Raw genomic sequence first — 18,187 nt, 5'->3', positions numbered from 1 at the left:
TAGATTAATAGTAAGTTGATTCTTTGTATTCAGAAAAATTAATTCATTTGTGGCTTTCCTTGCATCTCTATTAAGTACTGGACTGTTTGCTTTTCCTGAAGTTTTCTTTTGGTGTGTGGCGGGATGAACGTGCTATTTCATTTTCATTACAGATAAAGGAGAACAGTTTTCAGTTAATTATTTTTCATACACATTCTTTTTCATTCTCTTTCACATACTTTCTTCCTTGGGCATTATGTTAGTGACTGTTGAATCAACTACAATATTTCTGTATTATTAACTAATATATTGATTTTCACTCGATTTATTTTTAAAGGTCAACAAAGACCTTTTTAAAAAGCACATTTTTAAATAAAAACTCAAATAATTTAAAAATATATCTTAAGGAATTCTTAGAATAGAACTATATAGTAAAATGTGTGGAGACTATACAAATTATTCCTGAAACTATTTCAAAAGGAACAAGTAACTTTTTTGGTTATCATTAATTATATACAAACTTCCCCAGTTATTACTTAATAAAAGCTTGTAGTTGCAAAGAGATTAATTTCCTATCTTTAAAAAGTTGTTAATTTGAGGCAAAGCTTCTAAATGATCCTATTTTATCTACCTGTGCCCATGTGGAATCGTGGGTTCAAGGAAACCAACCAAAAACCAGTTTGCTCTTATAGTTGATCAGGTTTTGATACCTGTCTCTGATAAGTTCTAATTATGGGAAAACAGTTTATCTTTGTGATTCAGAAGCTCTGCTAGGTTGATTATATAGTCAGATCTTTATTCTGGAGTTGAAGAAGATGGTGTGGATTTGCTTTCAAGGATTGTCACTAAATTAACACATAAAACTAAAAATACAATCCCTGCAAAATCAACTTCCTTGAAATGTCTATATTTTTAAAAAGATACAAGTTATTAGTCATAATACCCCAAACTGATGAGTAAATGAGAATTTTGAAAGTTATTAGGTCCAGTAACTATGTCTTGAGACTGCTGTTACTCAAATTTGTGATATGAACAGCATGTGGGTATGTTACTCTTTATTTTCTTGTCTTCAGATTTTTTTGTCTTCTTGATTTTAAATATTTGATTAGTTGGAGAGAATGTGTTTAGAAAGTGTGACATCTCAGTATGGAATATTAAATAGTGTAGTAGGGATTGGCTTTAATGTGTGTGTTTTGGTGTGTGTGTGTGTGTGTGTGTGTGTATATGTGTGAGTGCATTTGACTTATGAGCCCTGAATATAAGTGCCAGAAGTTTTATTTGAAAAACATAACCAATTTGTAATTGAAACAGGATTAGTCAAGAATCATCAGCACCAACACAAATGTATCTTTGCAGACCGAAGGAACAGCTAAACAATTTACAGTCATCTCAATCTCTACTAAAACAAAAATCACATCCAACATGCCACCTGACACCATTTCTTTCTCTCTCTCTCCTTTGCTCCTTGCGATGTGGCATTCATCTCTCCTTGTGCCTCCGTTCTGAAGAGATAACAGTATAGCAACAACTCTGCCACTGAAATCCTGTTCTCTGACCGATATTGGCACCTGCAAAGAGAAACAACCAGTAACAGGCAGCAGCAGCATCAGTATTAATCTTCCATGATGAAATCTTTACAGGTCAAGAACAAGTACACAGCTCTTTTCTCACTCCTTCACAGTGGACCATGCAACTAGTTGAAATGGAAGACAATGGATTGTCTACAAGCCTTTTGAACAGTGGAGAATGCAGGGCGTTGGCTTTAGGTGAATTGACCCCCAAATATTCTTGAAGTTTGATGTCCCCTTTGGTCTTTTTTTCTAGAACACCATTGTCATCTGACTTATCAAACCCTTAGTATGACCACAAAGAATAAGTTTGCATATGTGACATTTTTTGTCACTTTAGGTTTGAATGAAAATATGAAAATAATGAGCATTATAATGCTAGAGGGCTTAATCTTTAAACCTGTTGTTCATCTTTATATTTATAGCCATGACTGGAAGAAATCTTATAGGAATTCTCTCAATTAAAGCCAACTACATTGTACATGATGTTTCTGTAGAACCTGACACAAGATGCTGCTTGTGTAGGCAGTAGTTTTCAGTGGAATTCTGGGAAAAGTACACTATACTGGAAAAAGTCGTGATTAAGCCCATGAAGAATGTTAAAAGATTCCTGATTTCTTGGAGGGGGGTGTGTGTGTGTGTATGTGCAAGAAAGGTGCCAAGGAGAGTGCTGGAATTCTAACTTTACAATTTGTGCTTACTACTATTTTCCATTTAAAAATGAGTAGTTGTCCCAAAAAGATGACTGTGGTGAGAGAACATGGAACTAGCTGTAGATGGGAAAACTCAGTGTTTACGTTCTTATCTCTTACTCACGTATGGACCTGCAAACTATCCTGGCTCTATTTTTCCATATTTATAATCACACAACCTTAATTTGGTAGTAGATAATGTTCAGCTACCAAAATGAAAATGTAGAGGTAAAAGGTGTTTTACTTCCCCAGTGTGTGTGTGTGTGTGTGTGTGTGTGTGTGTGTGTTTTCGCCCAGGCTGGAGTGTGGTGGCATGATCCCGGCTCACTGCAGCCTCCGCTTCCCAGGTTCAATCGATTCTCCTGCCTCAGCCTCCTGAGTAGCTGGGATATCAGGCATGTGCCACCATGCCTGGCTAATTTATATATATATTTTTTAGTAGAAAAGGGGTTTCACCATGTTGGTCAGGCTGGTGTCGAACTCCTGACCTTGTGATCCACCCACCTCAGCCTCCCAAAGTGCTGGGATTACAGGCGTGAGCCACCGTGCCTGATCCACAGTGTTTAATATTAATCCTGTTGTTATACAGGCAATGGAATTTAAAACATTTTGGGAAGAATCTTAGAAGTCATGTTAGCCATCAGCAGGGTTTGTAACTAATTCAGATTTGTAAATTCAGTTCAGAGATAACTTTCACAAAAAAGAGAAAACAGTTGCTTGGCTACCAGCCCTTCCCAATCATAACTGTAAATCCATGCCATATGCATAATGAGCATGTAGAAGACTAGGTTTAAAAGGAAGCAGAGGCCAGGCATGGTGACTCATGCCTGTAATCCCAGCACTTTGGGAGGCAGAGGCCAGAGGATTGCTTCAGCCCAGGAGTTGGAAATCTTGTCTCTACCAAAAAAAAAAAAAAGTCGGGGCGGGAAAGCAGGAAAGAAAACTGGGAGAAGGACTGCAGTACACTACACGAAGGCATTGCACCTGTGTGTGATCAGGCTTGGTGTCAGCCCCTTGGTTAGTGTTGAACGTTAATTTCACTCCTATAATACAGCAGCTGTAAATATTTTTAAGACAAGTGTGCCAGATATTTAAATTTTGCCAATCAGTTGAATTCTTAAACATTTATTTGATGCTGGGGAGGTAGTTTTTGTTTTGTTTTGTTATAATAAAGTAGAGGAACTGACAGAATTAAAACCTGCCTGTTTTAACAGTCATTCCAAGTTACGGGTATTAATGCATGTATTTATGCATTTGAAGGGAGAGTAAACCATTACCCCTCCACACACCCCCAGAAAAACAGGAAATGAAGTGTGTAGAGAGCAAAACATTGAGTAAAGGTACTAAGTTAATTATCTAAGCTAGTTGAACACACCTGAGGTGATACAGTATGCTCTCATCAGTAATAAGCCACTTTAGTAATTGGGGATAGGGGTGGAGGGAACATTTATATAATTAGGAAAGAAAGCCCCCAATATTTAATGATTTTTATCTTTTCTCCTTCTCCTACCCTTCTCCCCAATCTACACAATTATTCTCAAGCAAAAATATGATTATGGTGCAATAGTTTCAAAAGTCAGACCTGCTTTGTCTAGGTGGTTATTTTGGTTGGTTGGTTGGTTGGTTGGCTGGCTTTTATTTTGGTTGGTTCATATCTCACACATTCATATTTAGGATATGGGAAAGCATATAATATGGTGACATAATAAGGATAAATTCGAAATAAATTGGTAATTTTTTCCTTAATTGTTTTTTTGCACTGCCCTTCCTTTTAATTAGCTTTTTTTTTCTTTTTTTCTTTTTTTTTTTAGACAGTCTCGCTGTGTCACCAAGGCTGGAGTGCAGTGGCACAATCTGGGCCCACTGCAACCTCCGACTCCTGGGTTCAAGCGATTCACCTGCCTCAGCCTCTCAAGTAGCTGGGACTACAGGCTCCTGCCACCATGCCCGGCTAATTTATATATTTTTAGTAGAGACGGGGTTTCATTATGTTGGCCAGGCTGGTCTCAAACTCCTGACCTCATGATCCGCCCACCTCAGCCTCCTGAAGTGCTGGGTTTATAGGCATGAGCCACCGCACCTGGCCCTTAATTAGATTTTAATAGTGCCTTTTGTTGATTTCACCTTTCCCTTTCTTGGTGGTAAACTTTCAGAATGGCATTATAAATCGTTTGTGAAATTAAAATTTAATTTTTTTAGGACTTAGAGATGTTAACTTTTAAGGGATTGATATTATTCACATTACTAAAGTGAATTTGGTGTTAATTTTTTTTTTTTTTTTTTCTGAGACGGAGTCTTACTCTGTCACCCAGGCTGGCTAGAGTGCAGTAGTGTGATCTTGGCTCGCTGCAACCTCAGTTTCCTGGGTTCAAGTGATTCTCGTGCCTCATCCTCCCGAGTAGCTGGGGTTATAGGCGAGCACCACCACGTCTGGCTTATCTTTGTATTTTTAGTAGATAAAGGATTTTGCCATGTTGGCCAGGCTGGTCTCGAACTCCTGACCTCAGGTGATCCACCGGCCTTGGCTTCCCAAAGTGCTGGGATTATAAGTGTGAGCCACCTCACCTGGCTGGTGTTAAAACCTCATTCTGAACCGGTTTTCTTAATCAAGTAGTGTTGTTACGGTGAATAGACTGTTCCAAGCTATATTCTTCTACCAACTCCCATAGGTTATAGGCACGCTGAGAATAATACATCAAAATATTTCCTGTTTTATCTTGGCTTTATGCGAGGCAGTTCTTAGAAATTGAGTTTTTTGATAGAGAGAATATGTAACATATATTCAGGATTTGCTAAATAACTTTAAACTAGCAAGTTTAATTTTTTCAGGAAATGTATTGGTTTTACATATAAAAATGTATTTTATAACTTTTTAAGCCTTATAGTTTTAATGCCTACCATATTTCACCTTTTAATAATTGCCTTTTGAAAAAAATGCCATTATGAGAAATGCTCCAAAATACTCCAGATTCACCTACCATTTTCTTTTCTTTTTAAAAAACATCTCCTTCACATGGGAACCACCTATCATTTTTAAGCTGGAATTTTACAGAAATTCTACATTGCTACAGCCTACATTTGGCTTATAGACTTGAGCCAAAGGAATATTATGTTACCATAAGAGACTTTGATTACAAATAGAAGGCATTTCTATGCTGAAGATCTGGTGAGGGACAAAGTCTCTTAGTGAAGTTGCTGTGGGAGTTATCCATACACATTTTTTTTTTAATTTTAACTGTTAGAAGGTAGTGTTTTTTGCAAGTTACTTAAACAATGAGACAGTGTTGAGATCTGTTGTATACCTGTCTGACTTGGCTTTTTATGTGAGTATTAGATTTTATTTTAAAATACTGTTAAAATAGCTATAGTGTGTATTGTTAAATTTTCCATTGTAGTTTTTGTTTGAACAGAAAAGAGCCATGTCCTTTTATTGTGTATTTAATTGCCAAACTTACCTCTCTCTTTAATACAGTCTGTTCTTACTTATGTCTCTTCTTCATTGTAATAGCCTACAGAGACCAGTTCATTTCTGGAGATGCTATTTGTCTCTTTGTTTCTTCTAGATTTTCTCTGCTTTCATTAACTGCTCAGCTAGTGTATGAATTCAGGACTGAAACTTGGTGTTCTTACTAAGCACAACTTAGCTGATTGGATTGTCTCCTTTCAGTCTACTCGTCTGGCCTAGTTTTGCTATGAGTTTGAGGATTCTATTCTGTGATGAATTCAGATCAATTGTGAGCCTAGTTAATCCTGTCTTCTCCTGAACCCTTGGAAAAAGATTATTTCTGAGGATGGCCCACAGGTTAATGTCAGTCTCAGGCAAGGAGAATGTAGCCTACTGGGTAGATCTTTGGAAATGATCTGTAGCAAAGATAAGTTGTTCAAACTATTGTACCCTGGGCCAAACCAAAACTGGGCCTTGCCCCATTCTCTGAGGACAAGGTGCTAGACAGTATTGCCCTAGCATTTATCTACAAGTATGTGTGTTGGCCATAACAAAATATCAGACTGGGCACCTAAACAACAGAAATTTATTCTAGAAGTCCATGACAAGATCAGGCAGAGTTTAGTTTTGGGTAAGGGCTCTCTTGCTGGCTTGCAGATAGCCACCCTCTCACTTTATCCTAACATGGCCTTTTCTCTGTGCTCCTTGGAGGGAGGGGTGGGGGAACCTTTCTTCTCATAAGGCCCCTAATCCCATCATGAAGGCTCCATAACCTAATCCAACCCTAAGTACCTCCCAAAGGCCTCATCTTCAAATGCAGCCATATTAGGGAATAAGGGCTTCAATATATGAATTTTGAGGGAACACAGACATTCAGCCCATCACAATATATGTACTTTTTCTTAGTGGAATTTTTAGTGTAGCAGAGTTACCTTTCCCCCAGAAGTGTGTCAGTTTGCTTGAAGTCCAAGATACTGTGAAATACTAACTTACAAGATGAAAGACAAATATATTTCACTGAGTATGGTGGGTTTATATCTATCTATTTAAGACATAGTTTCTTCCCTTGACATTTCCTTCTAAATACCCAGAATCCATCTTTTTTTCTCTAGTGCTACTGACATTTTGTTTTTCTTCCAGTAAACTTAACAATCCAAATGGAATGAAACTTGCTTGTGCTTTTATTTTGTAAGATTTTTATGGGACATATTTGTCATGTTTTTAGAGGCAAAATAAAAAAAGCTTGCTTTAATTTGCTGATACATATTTTACTTTCTTTAACAAGTATTTATTTTGTAATATTGATTACTACCATTGTATAGACATCTGAAGATTATAAAACAAATGTAATTATGTTCATCAACAACCTATTTGAATCTTATATATTTATGACTCAGTAAAAATTAGCTTTTGTAAATTCACTATTGAAATAGTCTCCCCATGCCACAATTTCAAATAAAAGTTAAAACAAGTATTTATTCTAATAGGCTTTTCACAATTTTATCAGATTATTTAAACTTGCACCAGCCTACCAAATGTTGAGTAGCTTCCTACACATGTGACAGTCAAATTAAGTTTTTAAGCAGCAAACATTAGTAACACGAAGGGAAAGAGTCATTGCTTTCTAGATTCTAGTCTAGATTAGAATTGAATCTAGATTCTACATTTCTAGTGTAAATTAATTTAAATTCTTTCATACTCCTGGGTAAACCTGTATGGCAAGTTTCTTATCTGTTTTACATGGCTAACTATGATAACTAAGCTATGTTTTGAGTTTTTTGTCTCAAAGCTTTAAAATTTACTTCCTGTTTTTATGAAACTTTGATTATTCAGTCTCCTAGGATATCACTTTACTTTTTAAAATTAAAATTAAAAATATATGTGACCAAAGCTGTTAATGAGGAAATTTCAGTTAAATTAAGAGAATCTATGTAGTATACCTATTGTAGAAAATCTCCCAATACCTGTAGAAAGATTTATCTTCATTTGAATTTATTTTGAAATTTTCTATTTGCCATGTAATATCAAATCTGCATTAAATATCTCTGCAACAAGTCGTGGTTGAATTTCATTTTAAAATAATAACCTTAGGAGTAATGTGAAGTACAAACAACATAATCTTTAGAGATATAATTTGTTTTTTCTCATAATGCTTAAAATATTCCTCTGAATTTCTGTCTTAGGTACTGGTGTGATAAGCTTTATACCTCTGTTTTCTGTCTTTGAATGAAATGATTATATTTTCAAAGTAAATTTCAGAGTTATATTTTGAGGTAAATAATTTTTTATATCAAAAGATAAATTACTAAAAAGAAGCAAAGGAGCTGATGAAATATTTAAATGCATTATTCAGAAAAAACTTCTGTTCCACGTGGTCTAGATTTATAATTCTAGTGGGTACACATTAGGCCAAGGTGATCTGTATTTCTTTACTTCAAAATTACGTAGTAAAAATATTCTAAGCCGGGCATGGTGGCTCACACCTATAATCCCAACACTTTGAGAGGCTGAAGCAGGAGGATCCGTTGAGCTCGGGAGTTCAGGACTAACCTGGGCAACACAGTGAGACCCCATCTCTACAAAAAAATAGCCAGGTGTGGTGGCGCATGCCTGTAGTCCTAGTTACTGGGAAGGCTGAGGCAGGAGGATTGCTTGAGCTTGCGGGGTCGAGGCTGCAGTGAACTGTGATCATGCCACTGCGCTCCAGCCTGAGTGACAGAGTGAAAAAAGAAATTGGGCTAGAAACTTTCACTGAAACCTGGCACAGGCTTATCCTTTTTGTTTATTGACGGCGGGTGGCGTTGGGCTGGAGAGTGGGGATGGAGTTTCCCTCTTGTTGCCCAGGCTGAAGTGCAGTGGCACGATCTCAGCTCGCTGCAACTTCCACTTCCCAGGTTCAGGTAATTCTCCTGCCTCAGCCTCCCAAGTAGCTGGGATTACAGGCATGCGCCACCACGCCTGGCTAATTTTGTATTTTTAGTAGAGACGGGGTTTCTCCATGTTGGTCAGGCTGGTCTCGAACTCCCGACCTCACGTGATCCGCCCACCACAGCCTCCCAAAGTCCAAAGTGCTGGGATTACAGGTGTGAGCCACTGCACCCAGCCCTAGTCTTATCCATTTTTTAAGTAGTATTCAAATTTGTATTGACAAAAAAGGGGTGTGGGTGTGTGTGTGTATGTGTATGTGTGTGTATGAATGAATGACATGAATGACATGAGTGATATGTGTACTTGTTTTGGTGGCTAGTCTAAAAGTCGTATATTTTAAGACAAAAATGTATTTATCAAAATATTTATATTGATTATTACATTTCTTTAAGATTTATTTACATCTGGTCTGATACCTTAGAGTCTACTACAGCAATCTATAAATTTTTTGTTGTAATGTATCTTTAGGATTGCAAGTGAGTGGTCAGTTTGTGTGTGTGTGTGTGTGTGTGTGTGTGTGTGTGTGTTTGTACTCCAAATGCTGTAAGGCGTAGGAAGAATCATTCTGCTTTTTTCTTTCTTCCTCTTTTAACTATTATAAAATATTTTCATTTTATTTGTTTTCTACTAGTAAATTATTCCTTCTTAAATTAAAATTTGCATGGACTAGAAATAGCTCATTTTATGTTATGTCAGTTTTCAACTACCTTTCAGTATATACATTATAAAAATAGATTTCTTGTAGTACAGAATAAAACCCAGCATCTCATTAGGTATAGGTTTTCACGTGGAGGATGGTTTCTTGAAATAGGTTTTTGCCTTATCTCTTTCCATCTTTTGGGCATTGAAAAGAGCACTTTGGTCTTTTAACTCAGTGGTACTTTATAATATACTATTCTTCCCATCACTGTAAAACATTGATGCATGGGTAAAAATATCTTTTTTATATCGCAAATAAATTGAGCTTGTTATAGTCCCCTCTCTTCATTTTCAGGAAGAGGCAGAAATCCAGGCAGAACTTGAACGTTTGGAAAGAGTCAGAAATCTTCACATACGTGAGCTGAAAAGAATAAACAATGAAGATAATTCACAGTAAGTCATTATTTGCATTTCACAGTTTCATATTATTAAAACTACCCCCACCCCCCATAGAGCATAAACACAATATTTCCTTCTTGGGTTGTCTCATCGTACTTAGAAAAGATCCAAAGTCCTTCCCATGGCTTGGAAGGCCTTTTATGATCTGGTCCCTGGCCACCTCACTGTCCTCACTTCTCTTAAACATGTCAAGAGCATTCCCTTCTCAGTGGGCTTTTGTGCTTACCATTTCCTCTGCCTGGATGTTCCTCCTCTAAACACCTAATTGGCTTAATTACTTATCTCACTCCAAATGTTCTTTAGAAAGGCCATTCTTAGATCATCCTATTTAAAATAGTAGTCCCTAGCCAGGCCCAGTGGTGCTCACCTATAGTTCCAGCTACTCAAGAGGCTCAGGTAGGAGGATTGCTTTGGCCAGGAGTTCAAAACCAGCCTTGTCAACATAGTGAGACCCCCATTTCTTTTAAAAAAAAAAAAAAGTCTCTGCTTCTTCATTTCCTCTTTTAATATCGTTACCTTGCTTTATATTTTCTGGATGTTGATCACTATCTGGAATTATAAATTTATTTTTTAGTTATTATTTGTCTCCTCCCTCTAGAATGTAAGCTTCATGAGTGCAAGGACTTGGTTTTGTTCTTTCTGTATCCGTAAAGCCTAGACCAGTGCCTGACATATGGCAGGCACTTAATAAATATTTGAATACCAAAGTTAATGTTACAGTAGTGAAGGAGAAATTATTTCAACCAAAAGTATTTCAGTAAGCCATGTATCCCACATTATGCAAGAATTGGGAGAGAAATGGAAAAGTACAGCTTACAGTCTGTGTTCTTAATCAGTTGTCAGAATGAGTGCCATAGATAGTATATGTTGAAGCAATTGAAAGAAAAAATATCTGTGGGCTTGTGGGAGCTTCATGAAAAAGATAGAAATTGAGCAAGACATAGAAGTAGAAATTAAGCAAGGTACTACTTGGATTTAGTTGATGTACAAGAGAGGAAAGGTTTCTGTTTACACGTCATCTTTGACTGGTCATGTAGTTTAAAGCTTCATGAGTTAATATAAGTATCAGAATAGGAAGTGGCCAATTTCTGTGTGAAATATGAAAATCTTGCTTAGAAAGGCCTTCTTGTGATGTCTATGTATGTATAATTCATAAATACACAGATCATTCCATTGTGTGAAGAGAAAGAAATAGTTATGGAATAACCTAAATTATGTCAGATTAAAATTCTAATGAAAGCCAGGTGTGCTGGCTTATGCCTGTAATCCTTGCACTTTGGGAGGCCAGTGCAAGGGAATTGATTGAGCCCAGGAGTCAAAAACGAGCCTCAGCAAGGTGGAAAAACCCTGTCTCTACAAAAAATACAAAACTTAGCAGGGAATGGTGGCATGCACCTGTAGTCGCAGCTACTTGGGGAACTGAGGAGGGAGGATCGCCTGAGCCTGCAGTGAGCCTAGATCGCAGTCCAGCCTGATTGACAAAGTGAGACTTCGTCTCCAAAAAAAAAAGTGAGGGGCCAGGTGTGGTGGCTCATGCCTGTAATCCCAGCACTTTGGGAGGCTGAGGTGGGCGGATCACTTGAGGTTAGGAGTTCGAGACCAACCTGGCCAACGTGGTGAAACCCCATCTCTACTAAAAATAAAAACACTAGCCCAGCATTGTGGTGGGCGCCTGTAATCCCAGCTACTTGGGAGGCTGAGGCAGGAGAATCACTTGAACCCGGGAAGCGGAGGTTGCGCCACTGCACTCCAGCCTGGGCAACAGAGCAAGACTGTCTTAAAAAAAAGTGAGACTCTGTCTCCAAAAAAAAAATCTAATAGAGCATATGGTACAAAACTAATTTAAGACTAACTGTTCCGAAAATTACGTTTCAGATTTTGTGGATCTGACTTACATTGATGAAAATAAAATCAACTGTTACAGCTTTACAGTGTGGCTTGAAACTAAGCAGAAATTTCTTATATCTACAAGTTTCTCAAGAAAAAGCTTAAATTACTAAATCTAGAGTCAATTGATCTTGAAAAAAATAATAAAATACAATGTATTTTGGCCAGGCATTGTGGCTCACACCTGAAATCGCAGTACTTTGGGAGGCCGAGGCAGGCGGATCACAAAGCCAGGAGTTTGAGACCAGCCTGGCCAATATGGTGAAACCAGCCTGGCCAATATGGTGAAACCCCGTCTTTATTAAAAATACAAAAATTAGCTGGGCGTGGTGGCACGTGCCTGTAGTCTTAGCTAATCGGGAGACTGAGGCAGAAGAATTGCTTTAACCCGGTAGGCAGAGGCTGCAGTGAGCCAAGATCGTGCCACTGCACTCCAGCCAGAGCGAGACTCTGTCTCCAAAAAATAAAAAAAAATAAAAAAATAAAAATACAGTGTATTAGCATTGCAAAGCTGACTTTTTTTTTGAAAGTGTACATTTTGGAACCACATTTTTCTGCTAAGTCCTGCCTTTTATTAGCTGTTAAGCAAGTTACTTAACTTTTCTGTGCATCAGTACCTTCATTTATAAAACAGACATAGTTATAGGACCTACCTGATAGGGTGGGTTGAAAACTAAATGAGTTAATACAGGTAAGAGCATAAAACGCACAAGTTGAACATCCTAATGTTGGAAATCTGAAATGTAAACTGCTCTAAAATCTGAAAATTTTTGAGCACTGACATGACATTCAAAGGTCTTGCACAAAGGAAATGCTCATTGGAGCATTTCAGATTTTGGATTTTCAGATTAGGGATGCTCAGTCGGCAATATTCTAAAAAAAAAAAAAAAAAAAAAAAAAACAGCTCCCAAATCGGAAACACTTCTGGTTCCAGGTATTTCAATAAGGGATACTCAGCCTATATATGGCAAGTACGGTAAATTTTAAGTAGTAATAGTAGTAGTATTACCTATGAGTGATTTTTTTTTTAATTTTAAAAAATATTTTTAAAATTGGTGGTTAATTTATTTTACAAAAGTCCGAAGACAGTAAAATTTAATGATGAAGGCCAGTTTATAAAAATATGTTTAATCATATGTCAATACTGTAAAAGCTTGATTATAACTCCCAATATAAAAGTCTGTTTTTTCCAGAGAAGTGATTCTTGCTGAGTACATAAAGGATTTTATGAAGCTCTTGGCAATGCAGTAATTATTAGGTCTTTGTGAGAGTGCTATAATTGGTCATTGCTCCTGAATATTGAGCTATAAAAGTTTTGTGAGCGCCAAAGCCTTAAGATGGGTGGTAGTCATGCAGATAGACTGGTAGAGAATGAAAAGAAATATTGAATGAAATTTGAAATTAGTAGTGGAGTAACTGAGAAATAAATAGCTAGGAATAGAATAAGAGAGTAGAACTTCAGTGTAGAAGGAATTTTTGTGTGTGTGTTTTAATATGTCTGTTTTTTGCCCCCACCTTTAAGGTTCAAAGATCACCCAACATTAAATGAAAGATATTTATTACTTCATCTGCTTGGTAGAGGTGGCTTTAGTGAAGTATATAAGGTAATGTATGTTTTATTCTGTTTTTTTACACTAATGTAGCAAGGATATAGGAGTATGTGGTTAAGAAGTACTTACGTTGTCTGGGCATGGTGGCTCACACATGTAACCCCAGGGCTTTGGGAGATGGGAGGGTGCCTGAGGCCAGGAGTTTGAGACCAACCTGGGCAACATAGTGAGACCTTGTCTCTACTTAAAAAAAAGTCAGCCAGGTGTGGTGGCGCACACATGTAGCCCCAGCTACTCAGGAGGCTGAGGTGGGATTATTGCAGAGTCCAGGAATTCATGGTTGCAATAAGCTATGATTGCACCACTGCACTCTAGTCTGGGTGACAGAGCAAGACCCTGTCTCAAAAACAAAAAAAAGAAGTACTTGTCTTTTGTTTATTGATTATATGTCCTCATTATAAAAAAGGGTTTGTTGTGGCTTCTGTTGTCTTATCTCCAGAATCCAAAGACTGTCCTTGCCATCTGCACAGTCCCTGTGATATTTGATACCTAGTCACCATTAACCAGTCCAATACAAAGAGTAACAGCTATTTAAATCAAGATAGGCAGGTAGCCATTTAATACAGTACACTTATAGAAAGATTGTACCCCTTAATTTAAAAATGTCTGAAGTATTAACATGTCCTGAATTTATCCAAATTTCTACCTATGTCAAGTCCGTTTCTCAAATGCATATGTGTAAATGTAGCATTTTTACTCCCCATGTTCACTATTTTATGCCTTTCTTTTTTTTTTTTTTTTTTGTACTTTATGTTGTATCTTTTAGCCTAACCTTTAAATATTGGATTCCTAAGGTCTCTTTTATCATTCTGTATTCTCCCTTAAGAAGGTTTTTTTCCTCTCTCATTCACTGGGTTATCTATTTGGTGTCACCCCCAGGTAATATCTAGCTCACACTTTCTTTCTGAGTTCAGTACCTCAAAGTATGTTTGTATACATGACTTACCTCATGTGGGTGCTTCATAGGTACTGGAAACTCACATTTGAAATAGAAGTTATCTTCCTCTCCTCTAAAATGTCTTTTAACACTGCTTCTGACTTCCCTGACCTCAGTATATAACATTGCCATTCATCTGCCTGGTCCCTCAAGTGAAAAAACACAAAAACCATCGTATGTTCTTCCTTTCCCTTTGTTCCCCTCCCCTCACATATTATAAGCCCCTAGTTCCTGCTATTATTAATGTCATTAAGTTCTCCTAAATTCAGCCATGACCCTTCCCTTCTGTCTCTTAGCTCAAGGCTTCTTCCGGAACCTCATAGCTGATAGTCTTCTTTTGGGCATTGCTTTTCTCAAGTCATTTTGTACACTGCAACTAGAGTGAACTTTTTATAAAAGACAACCTGATCATCTGTCCTACTTGAAAGCCCCAGTAGCTTCCCATTTGCTCTTGGGATGAAGTCCTAGTGAAGGGTTATATGCTCATCTTTAGTTCCTCTAAACAGCTTCCCTGACCCTCTGCATCTTCTCTGATAGATTTGGTGTGCCTTTTTATAAGCTCCTTTGTGCTTCATTACATACTGGCATAGTTGGTTAAAAGCTTTGGTTCTGAAGCCAGACAGCTAGGTTTAAATCCTGACTGCTATTTACTAATTTTATTAATTTGGGCTTCTTATTTAAATCTCTGTCTGACTCATTGGCTCCTTCTGAGAATAATAACAATACCTACATTATAGGGTTGTTGCAGTGATTAACTGAGTTATCACATGTAAATCATATAGAACATAGGTGCTGAGATAAGCTGATAAGTTTATTAGAAATCCTGCTTGTTGGCCATGGCTCACACCTGTAATCCTAGCACTTGGTGGGGCCAAGGCAGGCAGATTGCCTGAACTCAGGAGTTCAAGACCAGTCTGGGCCACATGGCGAACCCGTTTCTACTAAAAGTACAAAAAAAAAATTAGCTAGGCATGATGGCACATGCCTGTAGTTCCAGCTACTCGGAGGCTGAGGCATGATAATCGCTTGAACCTTGGAGGTGGGAGGTTGCAGTGAGCCAAGATTGTGCTACTGCACTCCACCCTGGGGGACAGAGGGAGACACTTTCTCTCAAAAAAAAAAAAAAAAAAAAAAAAGAGGAAAAGAAATCCTGACTGTTGCATGGGACAAAGACTACACCCTTCTCGTTTCTGCTTCTGACTTGGAAAAATTATGGGATTTGAGTTAAGAGAACTTCAGTTCTGGTATCAGTTCAACCATGCACTATTTTTTGTTAACTTAGATAAGCATTACACGTCAGGGTCCTCACCTTCCTCATTCATCAAAAGTAATCTTTGGGCTCTCTTGCAATTCCTGTTTCTCTGATTCTAATAATAGTTTATCCTTAAGCACTTAATGGGTGAAGTAGGCTTACCATAAGGTAGAAAAGATTATCATGATAGTTCAGCTGGGATCTAAAAGTCACTAAAAGTGCAGTTAGCATTAGCGTGGCCTAAAAGTTGTTGAGCTTATGAACTTACCATGAGCCTTCATAACAACCCTCTGCTACTGCCTGGTTGTATTTTAAATAACTATTTTAGCCTCATAGGTAGGACTTTTGTAGAAGAGGCTTACATAGAGATTAGAAAGTGCAGATTGGGGCCCAGTGACTTGAACTTTCTATACTGACCTAAATACTAGTGACATCATTCTCTAAGCCCTTTAAAGCCCTTTCATAATTGCCAGTGCTGTTGGGAAACAACTAGACAAAAAGCAGATTGTAAGTCAAGAAGTAAAGAGTTGTATTTTATACCAGGATGGGAGATGTTGAGTCAGTTGCTGAGTGATTGCCATATTAACCTTATGGAAAGGTATACTTCTACTCACCTGAAATTTTGGGAGGAAGATGTGTTATATATAATTTATTATAATCAGTATACTCTGATAATAACTTTTTATTGCTTGCTTAGTTTTTTCTTCAATTATCCTTTACTATGATTGCCTTGAATTCTTTATAGATTTGTTCCGCCTTGTCCCTTATATAAACTTACTTTATTTTTATTCTTCTCAGTTTCTTTACACTTAACCCTTAATAATAATATGTAATTAGCTAATGTTTCTTGGCTGTACCATGTATTATTCTAAACACCTCATATGTTTTACCCCCATTTAATCCTCTCAATAACCCTAACTTTTGGGGCTCAGAGAGGGTATTAGCACAGAGTCACTCAGCTAATAAGCTAATCTGATTGCAAACAGAATATTCTTAACAACTGTGTGCTATATTATATCTGATCTCATACTTTTATAGTTTTGTACCAAAGTAGTCACTTTACTGCTTATCCCTTCCTGCTTATTTTTAGGTTAAATTGATGGGAGGAAATGGGGACCTTCTAATAAATACGTAAGCTTTTAAGTGAAAGGGGCACCTTTGTGTGTAAATCACAATGGAACCAAAATTATTAAATGTCTCTTTAATGGTATTCATTGCTTTTTAAAAAAACATAAGTCATGTAAAGCTGTTAAAATACTGATCATTCTGTGTTTTTAATTTAAGAAATAGGCTGGTGATTTGAACAAATCAAGTATAAATTCTTTTTGAGACAACCAGGGAAAATTGAAGACAGGTTAGGTATTAGATGAGATGAAGGAATTATTACTGATGTAGTTAGGTGTGATAATGGTATGTGGTTATTTTTATTTAAATACTGATGTGTTTACTGGGAGAAATAATGTATTTGTTTTAATAATACTCTGGTTGGGAAGGGTGGGATGCAAGGGTACTAGGGAATAGATGAAACAAGAATGGCAACATATTGGTAATTTTTGAAACTGGATGGTAGGGGCATAAGGGCACATTATAGTAGTCTACTTGTGTATATGTTTGAACAGTTTTATAATAACGAATTTTTTTCAACAGTTGGAAAAATAACTGTTAGGAACTTTTTAATTTTTCTAAAAAGTGAGAAAGAAATAGGGGGTTGCTAGGAAAAGATAGATTTAAAAGGTTTTATCCAACCTACAAAAAAAGTGGTACAGTCATCTGTTTTCCTGGCTGCTTACTACTAGTATAGAGGAATAAGTCCATATTAAAAACAAATAATAGCTTTATTGTTTTATTTTTATTCAGTATATTGGCATTTATAAAATTTAATGTGAAAATTCACATTAAGGTTGTCTCTGATTTATTACCATGGAATTTCTGTCTTCTGATAATAAAAGTGTCATTGAACTATATATAGTCTTAGCAGAGAAGATCATTAATAATTGTAGGGTTTGTCCTAATTCCATATTATTGCAAAAATTATCACCAAAATAAAAAACATCTCTTCAGCTATTCAATTGGTCTTTCATCTTAATTGTTTTTGACTTGAAATCCTAGGCTTTTGACCTTTATGAACAAAGATATGCTGCTGTGAAGATACATCAGCTTAATAAAAGCTGGAGAGATGAGAAGAAAGAAAACTACCACAAGTAAATACTAATACTTTATGGTTTTTTAAAATTGAATATTTTTTGAATGATCATGGAGAATTAATACACTGTCTTCTCATAGACATGCCTGCAGAGAGTATAGAATACACAAAGAACTGGATCACCCCAGAATAGTTAAACTCTATGATTATTTCTCCTTGGATACAGATACGTAAGTGAATATTAAGGTTCAATTTTTAAGGAAAGATATGCTTGCTTTCTCTTTCCCCATCCTGTGTTGATGATACAAATACTCTCCATTTCCCCATTGTGATTCTGAATTCTTGGATATTACTTATGTCTAATTTTTTTCTCTTCTCTGTTGTAGGTTTTGTACAGTGTTAGAATACTGTGAAGGCAATGACTTGGATTTCTATCTGAAGCAACACAAGTTAATGTCAGAGAAAGAAGCTCGGTCTATTGTAATGCAGATTGTAAATGCACTAAGATATCTCAATGAGATCAAACCCCCTATTATACATTATGATCTTAAGCCAGGTAATTATGAAATTTGTCTTAATTTTTTTTAAACTTGAGTATAGTTTTTAAAAGTCATTCATTAAGTTATCTGAAAACATGTTTTTTGGTTT

The 18,187-nt window shown here is 36.7% G+C and overlaps 1 protein-coding gene across 6 annotated transcripts in view; it reads left to right on the top strand.

The window, feature by feature from the left end:
- TLK1 (tousled like kinase 1) overlaps positions 1-18,187 on the top strand; it is a 170,824-nt gene that overhangs the window by 135,957 nt on the left and 16,680 nt on the right. For all 6 annotated transcript variants that reach the window (XM_003824277.4, XM_055108749.2, XM_034954478.2 and 3 more), the window contains 5 exons: positions 9,607-9,704; positions 13,120-13,201; positions 17,506-17,597; positions 17,680-17,769; positions 17,926-18,095. In XM_003824277.4, the coding sequence (XP_003824325.1) occupies positions 9,607-9,704; positions 13,120-13,201; positions 17,506-17,597; positions 17,680-17,769; positions 17,926-18,095 (532 nt within the window). The remainder of the gene's footprint in view (positions 1-9,606; positions 9,705-13,119; positions 13,202-17,505; positions 17,598-17,679; positions 17,770-17,925; positions 18,096-18,187) is intronic.

This window comes from Pan paniscus, chromosome 13, assembly GCF_029289425.2.
Source record: "Pan paniscus chromosome 13, NHGRI_mPanPan1-v2.0_pri, whole genome shotgun sequence".
NCBI classification, from domain to species: Eukaryota; Metazoa; Chordata; class Mammalia; order Primates; family Hominidae; genus Pan; species Pan paniscus.
The sequence above is the reverse complement of the archived record's forward strand: the minus strand, read 5'-3'. Positions and strand labels throughout refer to the sequence as shown.